The 12942-nt window shown below is 37.1% G+C and overlaps 1 protein-coding gene across 5 annotated transcripts in view; it reads left to right on the top strand.

Moving 5' to 3' along the window:
• Window positions 1-12942, top strand: part of LOC150093791 (pyruvate dehydrogenase (acetyl-transferring) kinase, mitochondrial-like) — a 280509-nt gene that overhangs the window by 205364 nt on the left and 62203 nt on the right. For all 5 annotated transcript variants that reach the window (XM_090413176.1, XM_090413173.1, XM_090413178.1 and 2 more), the window contains one exon: window positions 12447-12560. In XM_090413176.1, coding sequence (XP_090269302.1) covers window positions 12447-12560 — 114 coding nt within the window. The remainder of the gene's footprint in view (window positions 1-12446; window positions 12561-12942) is intronic.

The following is a 12942-nucleotide window of genomic DNA, read 5'->3' as shown; positions in this document are numbered from 1 at the left end:
ATGTTTTGAACTTTTCTCCTGTAATTTGGGCATAAGCTTTTTCCATATCTATAAAACTAAAATATAGATCTTTGTTATATTCCCATGATTTCTCAACTGTTTGTCTAAATCGAAAATCTGGTCCTGACAACATCTGTTTGGCCTGAACCCAGATTGTTCTTTTCCCAGTTTCCTTTCCATAATCTTCCTTAGCCTTTTCTTAAGTATGATTGCATAAATCATCTGTAATTCTCACATTCAGTTTTCTTTCCCATTTTATAGATGGATATTAGATGAGTTGTATTCCAGTCATCCAGAATTCAACCTTCAGACCTGACCTTCTGAGTCATGATTACAGTGACTGTAAAAATTTTATAGCTCAGTGCTTCAGCATTTAGGTCAAATATTTTCTAGTATAGGTGGCTTTATACATTTCAGGTTTTGGATTACTTTTTCTACCTCTAATATTGATATCTACTCCTGACTGCATTCCTCTTGAATGTTTTCTACAACTGTGCTTTTACTACTTATTTCATTTATCAATCTTTCCAAGTAATTGCTCTAGACATATAGAACATCTTTACCTTAGTTTTTCACATCATCTTTATCATTTTTGATTCCTTTTACAGTACTCTTTCCTCCATTTCCAAGTTTTTTAATAATCTCCAGAATATTTTGCTACCTTCCTGATATTTATTTTCTATGTTCTTGCCAAAAAAGTCTTCCCATGATTTTTGTTTAACTAGCTAGTTTTCCGAAAGTAAAGAAAGCTTTACTTTCATACATTTTTCTCTGTATCATCTTGGCGCACGTTCTCAATTACTTGTCAGGAACTTTTGATATGCTTTCATCTTTTCTTCGACTGCCACTTTAACTTCCTGGGTCCATCATGGAGTTCTGTTCAATGTTTTCTACTGTCTTTATGCTGAACCCATATGTTGCAACTAAATATCAACTTGCCATTCTGCAACTTGTCAAATGGCTTTGAAAAATCCAAAAATATCACAGTGTATGCCTTACCCTCATCCACTCCACTTGTTACTCTTATAAAAGGCCTAGTTGGCCAAGCAGTTAGTGTATCCACTCTCCAGCCAAAAGGCTGTGGGTTGGAATTCCTCTGTGGGCATGGATGTTTGTGATTGTCTGTGAAAATACTAGTGGCAGTAGTAGGTGGTAGATGGCATTGGTGTAGATTCTGATGGTAGTTGCAGTTTGTTTTAGTTGATTGATTGAGTGGTGGAGACAGAGAGCTGTAGAGTAGGTGCCCTTCTTCGATGAGTCTTTGTACTTCCTGGAGGGATCGCATAATAATAATAATAAACAGAATCAGATTGCTAAAACAGGAATCTCCCTTAATAAATTCATGCTGACTGTCCATAAATGACATTGCCCTTCTGCCCAGTTCTGTATACAAGTTCTTAACAATTTTTCCAAAATCTTATCAACTGCATGAGAAATGTGAACTGGTCTTTAGTTTGATACCTCCATTTGACAGCCACCATCACCCTAATGCAGTGTCACTGTCTTACCTTTCTTCCATTCTATAAGAAGTTGTCTCATTGCAAGACTTTTATTAAATAGCTAAGTTAATAATCAGTCCCACAGTACATTCCCTTAAAAGTGGGAAAATCTCATCTAGTTCCCCTAATTTACTAGTGTATAGAATGGTCACTTTCACCAGCTTTATAGTGTTCCATCCTGCTTTACCAGGATGGAACACTTTAATAAAATGATCATTAAATACTATAGCTCAACTGTGTAATTGGTCACTTGATTCCTATCTCCATCCAGCAAGGTAATTCATCTGGAATCAATTTTCCTTCTAATTACCACATAGTGCAGTAACTTTTGGGATTCTCCTTCGATTCCAGCACCAGTCTCCTCTTGTACTTAATTCTTCTCTCCTTACTATACTAGTTACCAGTGGTGTTGCATTCCCATTTCAGTTGGGTGTACTGTCATGTGGGTTATGGAATCCACGCTACAAAATTCATGTAAATTTGACCATATGATTGCATTTTTATCGATGTTTGAAAGTTTTGAGAGTACATAGTGCATCAGCACTCATCTTCATTGGTCCAATGCAATTAATTGTAACCAAATCTGCATACCATGGGGAACAATCTTATTGTTTGTTTTAGGCTTTATTAGAAAACAACAATGAAGGAGGATGCTCTATTTGGTTGGTATATTTGAATTACTCAAAGGTATAAATATGTGAACCGTCATTTAGAAGATATGTGAGAATGGGAAATGAAAGGAAAAAATAAGTATGAGTAGAAATACTTTCATTAATGGCAAACAAATTAGTGATAATTCACATTTGTGATATATGTGTCCCATAAGTTGCAGGATAGAGCGAATAGCATGCAATCCTATAAAGTCTAGACATGAATAAGTGAATTTATGATGGAAGATTTTGAAGATAGAACTAGAAATGGCCATTAAAGAACTAAAATGTGGAAAGGCAGAAGGAATAGATGAAATACCTGCAGAATTCTTGAAACAACTTCAGAAGAAAGGAACTGAAAAAATAACCAAAATAATAAATTTAATTTATAACAAAGGAGAATTACCAAAAGATTTTATGACCTTAGTATTTATACCTATACCAGAGAAAAATAATGCAGTGAACTGCAAGGATTTTAGAACAATAAGCCTTATTTCCCATACATCAGAAATACTTATGAGACTTCTAACAAGGAGAATTGCATCTAAGGTGGAAGAATTTCTTGGAAAAGATCAGTTTGGTTTCAGGAAGGGTAGGGGAACAAGAGATGCGACTGAACTGTTAAAAATTGTAAGTGAAAGAAGTCTGAAAGTGAATAGAGAAGTTAATATCTCATGACTTATTTTTCACGGTATTAACAACACCACAAACACTTTTATCAACAAAGAGGTTTTTTAACACTTATATTTCGCTGATTTTCGACTCAGCATCATCAGAGCACAACACACATGTGAACGCGACAGTGAGTGAGTGAAACAATATAATTGCAACAGACAAAAGATCTAAAGTCCTATTTTTTGGCGCCCTCTAACGAGGAAAAAAAAAAACAAAAAAAACTAGCAGTTATCCAGGAGTTTTTCTTAGGATAACTGTCTCCCAAATTTTTGGCAAATTAATGCAACCATATTTGTTAAGGTTGGGAGAATTCTTCAAAGCCATTGCTGACTCAAAAAATAATCTTTCAGATCTATAATGACTCCTAAATAGCACATTCGTTTTCCTCCATCTAATCCTATGTGAAGGAGTGTCCAAAGCGTGGTCTGCGAGTCCCAACTTGCCATAGTAATAGTAGCGAATGTATCTTTCATGTTCTTCCAGGCGGATGTTCACTGATCTTCCTGTTTGCCCATAATAGGCCAAATCACACAGAACTTCATACACTCCTGGGTGTGCTAAAGGGTGAAGTTTATCCTTAGGCGAGCGGATCAGAGTTGCCAGCTTGGCATGAAGTTTGAAAGTGGTGCGAAGGCCATGTTTCAACAATACTTTGGCTATCTTTTCCGATGTACCTCTGATATAGGGAATAGAAATGGTCATGTTGTATTCTTGTGTATTAGGGGAGGGCAGAGTAATGGGCCTATGTAGTATTTTATCTATTTTGTAGGGATTGTAGCCATTGGCTAAGAACGTATGGCGCAGGTATTGGAGTTCATCATGTTGGAGGCTTAATGGATTTTTTACAACACTCAAAAAGAATTAAAATAGAATTTAATACTTCCTATATTTCGTCCTAGTCACTAGGACATCTACGGGGATTACAAAAACAATTAATGTAACATATACACAAATAACAAACAATACTAAGCCCAACCACGTGGGTGACACTAAAGTCCTATCTAGGTAGAGCGCCCTCTAAGGGCAGTAGTAGGTGGCCTGGAATGTAAGGTGGGAACTCTGGTGATGAGTGTTTCCCAAATCTTCGGAAGCTTAATGCAACCGTATTTATTGAGATTTGGTTGGTTTTTGAGAGCTGCTGCTGCTTCTAAGAAAAGTCTCTCTTTCTTGAATTTGCTGTGGTGGAGCATGATGGTTTTCTTCCATGATACCCTGTGGGTGGTGTCCAAAACATGGTCAGCCAAGCCTGAATGGCCATAGTTGTGTTTGAAGATGTAAGACTTGTGTTCCTCTAGACGGATGGATGCTGATCTGCCTGTCTGTCCAAAGTACGCCAACTTACAGGAACAGGGTACTTTGTAAACTCCAGGCAGAGAGAGAGGAGGGAGCTGATCTTTCGTAGAACGGATAAGGGTAGCAAGTTTGCGGTGGGGCTTATATGCTGTGTGTAGGTTGTACTGTTTTAGTATCTTGGCTATTTTTTCAGATGTGCCACGGATGTAGGGTATGGTGATGGCATTTTTAAATTCTTGTTGATGAGAAGGACGGGGAATGGGGGAGGAGTTGATTATTTTTTTGATACTGTGATCACTGTAGCCATTGGAGAGGAAAGTGCTGTGTATGTGGTTAAGCTCAGTAGTGAGGGCGGTTCCACTGGAACAAAGATTGTGGGCTCTCTTGGTAAGAGTTTTAATAATGCCATATTGTTGAGAGGGGTGGTGGTGGGGGAGTTTGTGAATGTATCTGCCTGTGTGTGTGGGTTTTCTGTATACGGTGTAGGTAAGTGTATCATTAGGCAGGCGTGTGACTAAGGTGTCTAGGAAGGGTAAACAATTGTTCTTTTCCTTTTCCATAGTGAACTGGATTCTTGGATGTAGACTTTGCCATTAACTCTGGGTATTTCTCTTGGAACAAAAAAATCTACAAGCAGATAGAGGGAACTGCCATGGGTTTTTTCCAATTTCTATATGGAAGATTTCGAAAAACGAGCCATAGACTCAGCCCCACTCAAACCTTCTATCTGGCTAAGATATGTAGATGATGTGTTCTCTATTTGGCCTCATGGCCCAGACATGTTAGACTCCTTCCTCAGTCATCTCAATAGTCTACATCCAAGAATCCAGTAGATGTCCTAGTGACTAGGACGAAATATAGGAAGTATTAAATTCTATTTTAATTCTTTTTGAGTGTTGTAAAAAATCCATTAAGCCTCTAACATGATGTCCTCACAGCACTTAAGCCTCTACACACGTATTGGAGTTCAGTTATGGGCAAACAGGAAGATCAGTGAACATCCGCCTGGAAGAACATGAAAGATACATTCGCTACTATTACTATGGCAAGTCGGGACTGGCAGACCACGCTTTGGACACTCCTTCACACAGGATTAGATGGAGGAAAACGAATGTGCTATTTAGGAGTCGTTATAGATCTGAAAGATTCTTTTTTGAGTCAGCAATGGCTTTGAAGAATTCTCCCAACCTTAACAAATATGGTTGCATTAATTTGCGAAAAATTTGGGAGACGGTTATCCTAAGAAAAACTCCTGGATAACTGCTGTTTTTTTTTTTTTTTCTCATTAGAGGGTGCCAAAAATAGGACTTTAGATCTTTTGTCTGTTGCAATTATATTGTTTCACTCACTCACTCACTGTTGCATTTACATGTGTGTTGTGCTCTGATGGTGCTGAGTCGAAAATCTGCGAAATATAAGCGTTAAAAAACCTCTTTGTTGTTAATACCGTGAAAAATAAGTCATGAATAACCATCGACACCTAAGCTTATCTGTTACGTAGATTTTGAAAAAGCTTTTGATTTGTAAAATGGGATAAGATGGTGGAAGAGATGGAAAAGATTGGTATAGATTGGAAATACAGAAGACTAATTATTTCACTATATATGGGACAAACTGCCATGGTGAGAGACATATATGGTACAACAGAACCAGGTATCACTGGACGAGGAGTAAGTCAAGGCTGTTCTCTATCACCAATTTTATTTAACATGTATTCCAAAACAATGTTAAAAGAAGCACTGGAGAATTCAGAAGAAGGAATGAAGATTGGAGGTAGACAGATATTTGCAATAAGATACGCAGATGACAAGGCATTATCATCAAATACTGAAACAGGACAACAACAGCTGTTGAACAGATTCTGTTCAACATCTGTTGAACAGAATCCTGTATCAATTATGGAATGAAAATTAACATAAGAAAAACAAAGGTAATGAAAATAGCAAGGAAAGAGGCAAATATGGATATCAGAATAAATGGGGAAAAATTGAATCAAGTAAAGACATTTAAATGATGGAAGATGTAAAAGTGACATAAAAGCAAGAATAGCGATGGGAAGAGATACCTTTAATAGAAAATGGAATTTATTTAGAAGTAAAATGGACAGAAACCTAAAGAAAAGACTAATAAAATATTGTGTGTGGAGTGTTGCCCTCTATGCAGCTGACACTTGGACATTGAAGAAAAAAGAAATTAAGATTTTGGAAAGCTTTGAGATGTGGATTTGGAAAAGGATGGAAAAAATCAAATGGACAGATAAAATAACTAATGAAGAGGTCTTAAAAAGATTAGAAGAAGAAAGAAGTCTGTTAAGGAGGATAAAAAGAAGAAAGGGAAAATCAGAGATGCCATCAAAGGAAAAATAGATGGGAAAAGACCCAGAGGAAGAGTAAGGAAAACAGTGCTAGATGACATGCTGAATGGAGACAGGTACACAACCTTGAAAGAGAAGGCTCAGAACAGAAGAGAGTGGATGGAAAATTTTTGCTACTAAGAGAAGAACCTGCTCAATTGCAGAATACTCAAGAAGAAGAATTTAAAAAAAAAAAAAAAAGGACAAGGAGAGGAAAAGAGATTTGTTTGCAATGTATAAATAATTAACCAGTAATAAACGGCCACTATATACATCTAGTAGTTTAGTTAAAAGCAGTACAATATATCATAGGATGAAGTTTCCAGTATATTATTCAAGACATCAGTATAGTCAAATAAAATTGAAAAAATTTCTAGCAACAAAATTGTTTGAAAATCTTATAAGAAATGCAAAAAACCATGAGCTTTGATTACAGCATCCATGTCCCATTCTCCAGAATTCTACACTATGTATTGAAAAAATTAAATGAATTGATTTCTGTGATGTTTTACTGTGCTTGTTAACCAGGAAATAAAGTTCCATCTATGTAATGGAGGGTATTTTTTTGGCAACACAATCTTGCAAAGCATTTATTCTTTTTGATGATTTAGAAAAATATGCCACCAATGTACTAATAGTTTGGAAAAACAATCTACATTCCTTGATATTCAACAGGCTTTGCTTCAGAATTAAATTCGAAACGTGGGCATAGCAATGTGTAAATACTACTAAAGGATATTCCTTGATAACTTTCCTCTGTAAGCCATTAATATGGCTACTAATTACATGGGCACCATCATAAGTTTGGCTGACTAATATTAAATTCCGCAACTATGTTTACAACATGTTTAAAAAGACCACTAGACGTTCTATCATCACTTATGTCTGTTAATCCGATGAACCTTTTGTGTATTTTCCCATTACAGACAAAACAGAAAACAGCTGATAGCTGCAATTTGACATGACATTAGATGTTTCATCCAGAATGATGGCCACAAATGTAGTGGTAGCAATTTCAATTTTTTATAGCATCTTTAACCACATCAGATGTAGCGCTAAGGATATCATTTTGTACTATGGAAGAAGTTAGTTGAAATGCAGTCGAATCCTTTAAATGACTGTTTAAAAGAGGATCATACTCATGGAACACATTTAAAATTCTCTATAATTTCCTTGATTAGCTGAATCTTCAGACTCATCATGACCTCTCAAAGGAAGCCCTTGCTTAGCCAAATAGCATACAGCATCATTTAATCATAATAGAGCATGGGAAGTGGTCAAGGATCATTTACAGGAGGTTATGGCTGATTGTATACCTAGGATCCGAATAGTAAAACAAGTGGGGGTCAAATGGATGAATAACACCATTAAGCTTGAGCTGCAAAAAAAGAAACAATTGTGGAGGGAATTTAAAGAGAAAGGTGACCTGCAGGCACATGAACGGTATAAAGCACAGGTCAGAAGGGTAATGAGTGTGGTAAGAAAAGCAAAAGCAGATTATGAAATGAAACTAGCTATGCAAGCTAAAGAGAATCCCAAACAGTTCTTTAAATATGCTGCAAGCAAAAAAAAAAACTGTACATGGCAGAATGATTTTAAGGAATGCCGATGGTAAGGAGGTTACTGAATCAGTTGATATAGTGGAATTACTGAGTGAGCACTTTGCAAGAGTATATCATCCAGGTGGTGACACTGAAAGAATGAAGGAACCATTAGTTTATACGGGAATTGTGATGAATGAAGTGGAGGTGAATAGTCTATTGCAGAACCTTAATGTGAATACATCTGTGGGATTGGATGGTATACCGGCATGAGTCTTACATGAAGCAGCTAAAGAATTATCAGTGCCCTTGACCATATTGTTTAATCTGAGTCTCAGGTCTGGCTTAGTCCCAAAGGTGTGGAAAGAGGGGAAAATAGTTCCACTGCATAAAGGATGATCCAAGACTACTGTTGCAAATTACTGCCCGATCAGCATATCAGGAGTCGTTGTCAAGGTCTTGGAGAAAGTAGTCAAGGGGAAAATACAGGAATGGATTGATGAAAATGAGATACTGTATGGGGTACAGCATGGCTTTGTGAAGGGGAAATCATGCCTCAGTAACTTGCTCAAGTTTTATAACACAATGACAGCTGAACTGGATAAGGGTAATGGGTTTACAGTAATACTGCTGGACCTGGCTAAGGCCTATGACAGGATACCACATGGAATTCTAATCCATAAACTGCAACATATGGGAATGGATAGGTGGTTGGTTGATGGAGATCTATCGGAGCGTAGTTTATTCAGGAGTAGAATCCAAAAGACGGCCTGTGACTAGTGGTGTGCAACAGGGTTCTGTTCTTGGACCACTGCTGTTTAATTTGTTCTTTAACGATATAGGGAATGATCTAAGAGGAATGGTTCATTTGTTTGCTGATGATGCAAAGTTGGGTAGGGCAATAGTGAATGCAGAAGATGTCAAAATCTTGCAGGATGATTTGGATAGATTGGTGTTCTCTGCTAAGGAGAATGGATATCAATTTAATGTGACAAAATGTAAGGTTATGCATTTTGGGATGAAAAGATTAGCAGCAGTATACCACATTGGTGGAACTGTACTCCAGGAGATTGATGAGACCAGGGAAGTGTTGGTGGATAGGGAGATGAAGTTTAGGGGACACATTGCGAAAGTGGCTAAATCAGCTCATCAAATCACTTGGTTGTGGAAAAATACTTTGACGAGCAGAGACAAGCAAGTTATTGTTCCTCTGTACCGAGCCTTGATAAGATCTCATCTCGACTACTGTGCCCAGATTTGGACACCTAGGTTTCTTCTTAATGGGGAGGAGGTGGAGAGGATCCAGAGGCACATGACCAAGATGACAGCAGGTCTATGGAATGAACCTTATGAGAACAGGTTGAAGATTTGTGGGTTGCAGAAATTGGTTGATAGGAGGCGGAAAAGGGGAGATATGATTGAGACATTCAAATTGCTGAAGGGTTCCTATAGGATTAATTCAGAGGATATTTTTGAGATCAGGACTGGTGGTGGGAGAACTAGGGGACATCTATGGAAGCTGGGCAAGGGTGTAGAGCTGGGTTCTTTACTTTTAGAGTGGTAAATGAGTGGAATAAGCTGCCAGAGTTTGTTGTGGGTGCTATGACAGTGAATGAGTTCAAGGCAAGGTATGATAGATACTGTGAGAATGTCATATAGTTGTGTGGACATGATGTTTAGGGCCTCCCTCGATGAGTCTAAGGACTCCCTGGAGTCGCCCGTAATAATGATAATAATAATAATAATCTTTTTAAAATGTGTCTATTTTTCTTTACCTGTTCATTATGAGGGTAACTTCACTTTTTCTCTGTTTGTCAATGAGAGTGTCAATTCTTTGTTTTCCAAACATCTTGAGATTTAAAAATGATTGAACATGTGATTGGGAGCACTCATGTTTTTGCACTGCTGCTATTAAATGGTTAAGGTCAGAATATCCATGCCTATTCCAAATGCCTTTCTGTCTCTGTAGAATATTAAACAAGATGAACAAAAAAGTCTTGACTGCACTTGACATTCAGGATAATAGCTTTATAGATAATATAGTAGACTGTTTTCACAAACAGTCTACTATACTGTTTGTGAAATAGAGCAGTGTCTCATATACTTAGTTCTTGCATCTTTGTGCATGCTCTGTAAATTTGGAAGAGAAGAAAACGAGGCTTACCTCCTTCGAGTACAGTCATATAATCCACAAAAGTTCTGGCAGAAAATGGGATATTCAGTAGATCATCAACACTGTTTCCAATTGTAAATATGGGAAAAAAAGTTATAAATTTATGGCAAATTATATGTTATAAACTTGCGTATATTATATATAAAAACTTGCCTACCACCTCAGTTCACACTTCACACATGCAAAAACAGATGAAACTCAGAAAACAAAAACAGCAACTCATGACAAATGACAACGTTCAGTTGGATTGGTTGACACAATAACCAATCACAGTATCATGGTGGTATTGTCATGGAGCTCATCCATCATCCATCCTTGCCTTCTCAGAGGTTTAAAACTACTAAAATGCTAAGAATTTGACCTGCTGCACCCTCTTTACATCTTTTCGAAGAGCTCAAAGGTGTATGTATTTTAAAAGCACTCCCAGGCTATTATCCTGAATGTGATGCACTTGTTACATTGTTAGTTTTCTATAAATTTACTACTATTATTTTTCTGTACCAACTAAGAATAAATCTCTAAACTATCTCTCTGGGACCCATTTCCTTTTCAAGCTCTGACGATATTTGTTTGTTTTAGCTGTGGCAGTCAGAGCTTTAGGACAGAAAATTCTTATTCAAAGAAACCTTCCTGGAGGTCAAGTGTTACCTAACCTTATTAAAAGAATTAAGTAGCTTAAAGTAAACTTAGCCTACAGTCATGACCTAAATTGCTCTTAACTTCCTTTATATTCCCCTTATGCATAGGTCCGTGGTTTTATGAGTGGTAAAATCAGTCTCATGCTCAGATAAAACTCAGGCTTACATAGAAAAACATGTTTATTAAGTGGTCAAAGAGATTACAATTAAGTTAACATGTCAAAGGCTAATCACATTTTTATCATTACTAAATCACTAGTTAAGCAAATAAGAAATGTTCAAACTGACAAGTATGCTATTCACATTCCATGGGTAAATTAAATTCACACATAGCACAAAACATAAGTCAACTTCTAAACTAAATTTACTGTCATTTTACTCCTTCACATCACATTAGGAACTGCACAATCATAAGTTCTCAGCTTACCAGTCCAACACAGTCAGTAAATCATTGCACATGGGCACTATAAAGTTCTCTTTCCTCCTAGTCAAAATTCTTGTTCCTTCTTTCATCTAAAACTAATTATTACATAGGCAAAAGAAAAGGTTTTAGTACTTTACCACCTTGATATGATGATATCTGATTCTTTCGTCCATCTGTCCCTTGTGTGAGGATATCTTTCTGCTATGGTAGGTTGCTTCCACATGGAAATCATGTGCTAGTCACAAATGGGGCATTTTGTGATGGGGGCCTCCCCTAGTATCGATATATTGTTGAAGGTGGAGGAAATAAGAGATCCTGGGATAATGGTGGATAAGGATCTAGAATTTAGAGGACATTTGCCAAAACTGTGAGGACAACGCAATGAATTCTGGCAATGATGCAAAGGACACTGACTTGTAGAAGTAAGGAGATTCTGGTTTTCCTTAACATCAGTTCTTTATCTTCATCAGGCCACATATGGACTACTGTGCACATATTTAGTTACCTGGTTTTCAAAAGAATGAAGATATGTTGGAAAGGGTCCAAAGGCAGTTGACCAAAAGAGTTTCTGATCTCTGGAGTGTTGAATATGAAGAAAGGTTGAGATGATGCAATTTGCAGAGTCTATGGATATGAGGAAGAGGGGTGATATGATAGAGACATACAAGTTGGTAAGGAGGTTGTTATAGGATTACCTTTAAAGAGGTTTTTCATGAAATGGTGGGAGATTGGGGAGAACAAAAGGTCATTCCTGGAAACTATATAAGGAGGGTATGAGCAAAGGTGTGAGACACAGGTTTTTTGCATGGAGAGTTGTGAATGAATGGAATGCATTTCCTTAAAGTGTGCAGAGAATTTGAATGTGTTTTAGGCATGGTATGATGAGCTGTGTGTATGACACAAGGGACCTCCTAGATGAAGATAATGCTGTGCATTATGGTAAGGGCCACTATTCAGAACCTGTTTTGACCATTATTGTGGTCTCATCAGTGGTAGCTAGACCTTGAAGTAATACAGAAGTCATATTCCAGATATGAGTAGTAAAAGCCTCAGTATACAAGTAGCTTAGTCATGAAGAAACTTCACACACAAACTTTGTTTGCTTACACTTGGATAAAGGAATAAACAAGAATTGGCATTTTTTTTTAATGCTTTGTTTTACTGGTACTTTGATGAATAATGTATGTGATATATCTTTAGGCAGGATATGGATATGGCTTGCCTCTTTCTCGACTCTATGCTCGGTATTTTCAAGGGGATCTTATTTTAACATCTTGTGAAAGCTATGGAACTGATGCTGTTATATATCTTAAGGTAAGTTTACTGAATTTTTTAGTGTTAAAATTTATATAACTCCAAAGATAAATTATCTGATCAAAAATATCTGAACATCTCTTCATAGTAGTGGATATGGCTATATACATCACAACAATGGCTCATGCAGGTGCAAAAGGAAACACATAACCTTGCAATCTTCATAGGCAAATATTAAAAGTAAAATGGGCTGTACTTGAACAGGTGACTTTTGATGTGGTGCTGTCACAGAATGCCACATGTGCAACAGCTCAGTTTTGGTGAGTTCTACCCTGATAAACTATGAGTGATGTTATTATGAAGTGGAAATGCCTAGATGCAACAGCAGCACAATTGACCTGATAGGCCACATAAAATCACAGAGTAGGACCATTGAGTGCTG

Source organism: Typopeltis vanoorti, chromosome 23, assembly GCF_054136105.1.
Source record: "Typopeltis vanoorti isolate ZY-2024b chromosome 23, IOZ_Tvanoo_1.0, whole genome shotgun sequence".
In the NCBI taxonomy this organism is placed as follows: domain Eukaryota; kingdom Metazoa; phylum Arthropoda; class Arachnida; order Uropygi; family Thelyphonidae; genus Typopeltis; species Typopeltis vanoorti.
Note: the sequence above shows the minus strand (reverse complement) of the source record. Positions and strands in the feature narration are given on the sequence as shown.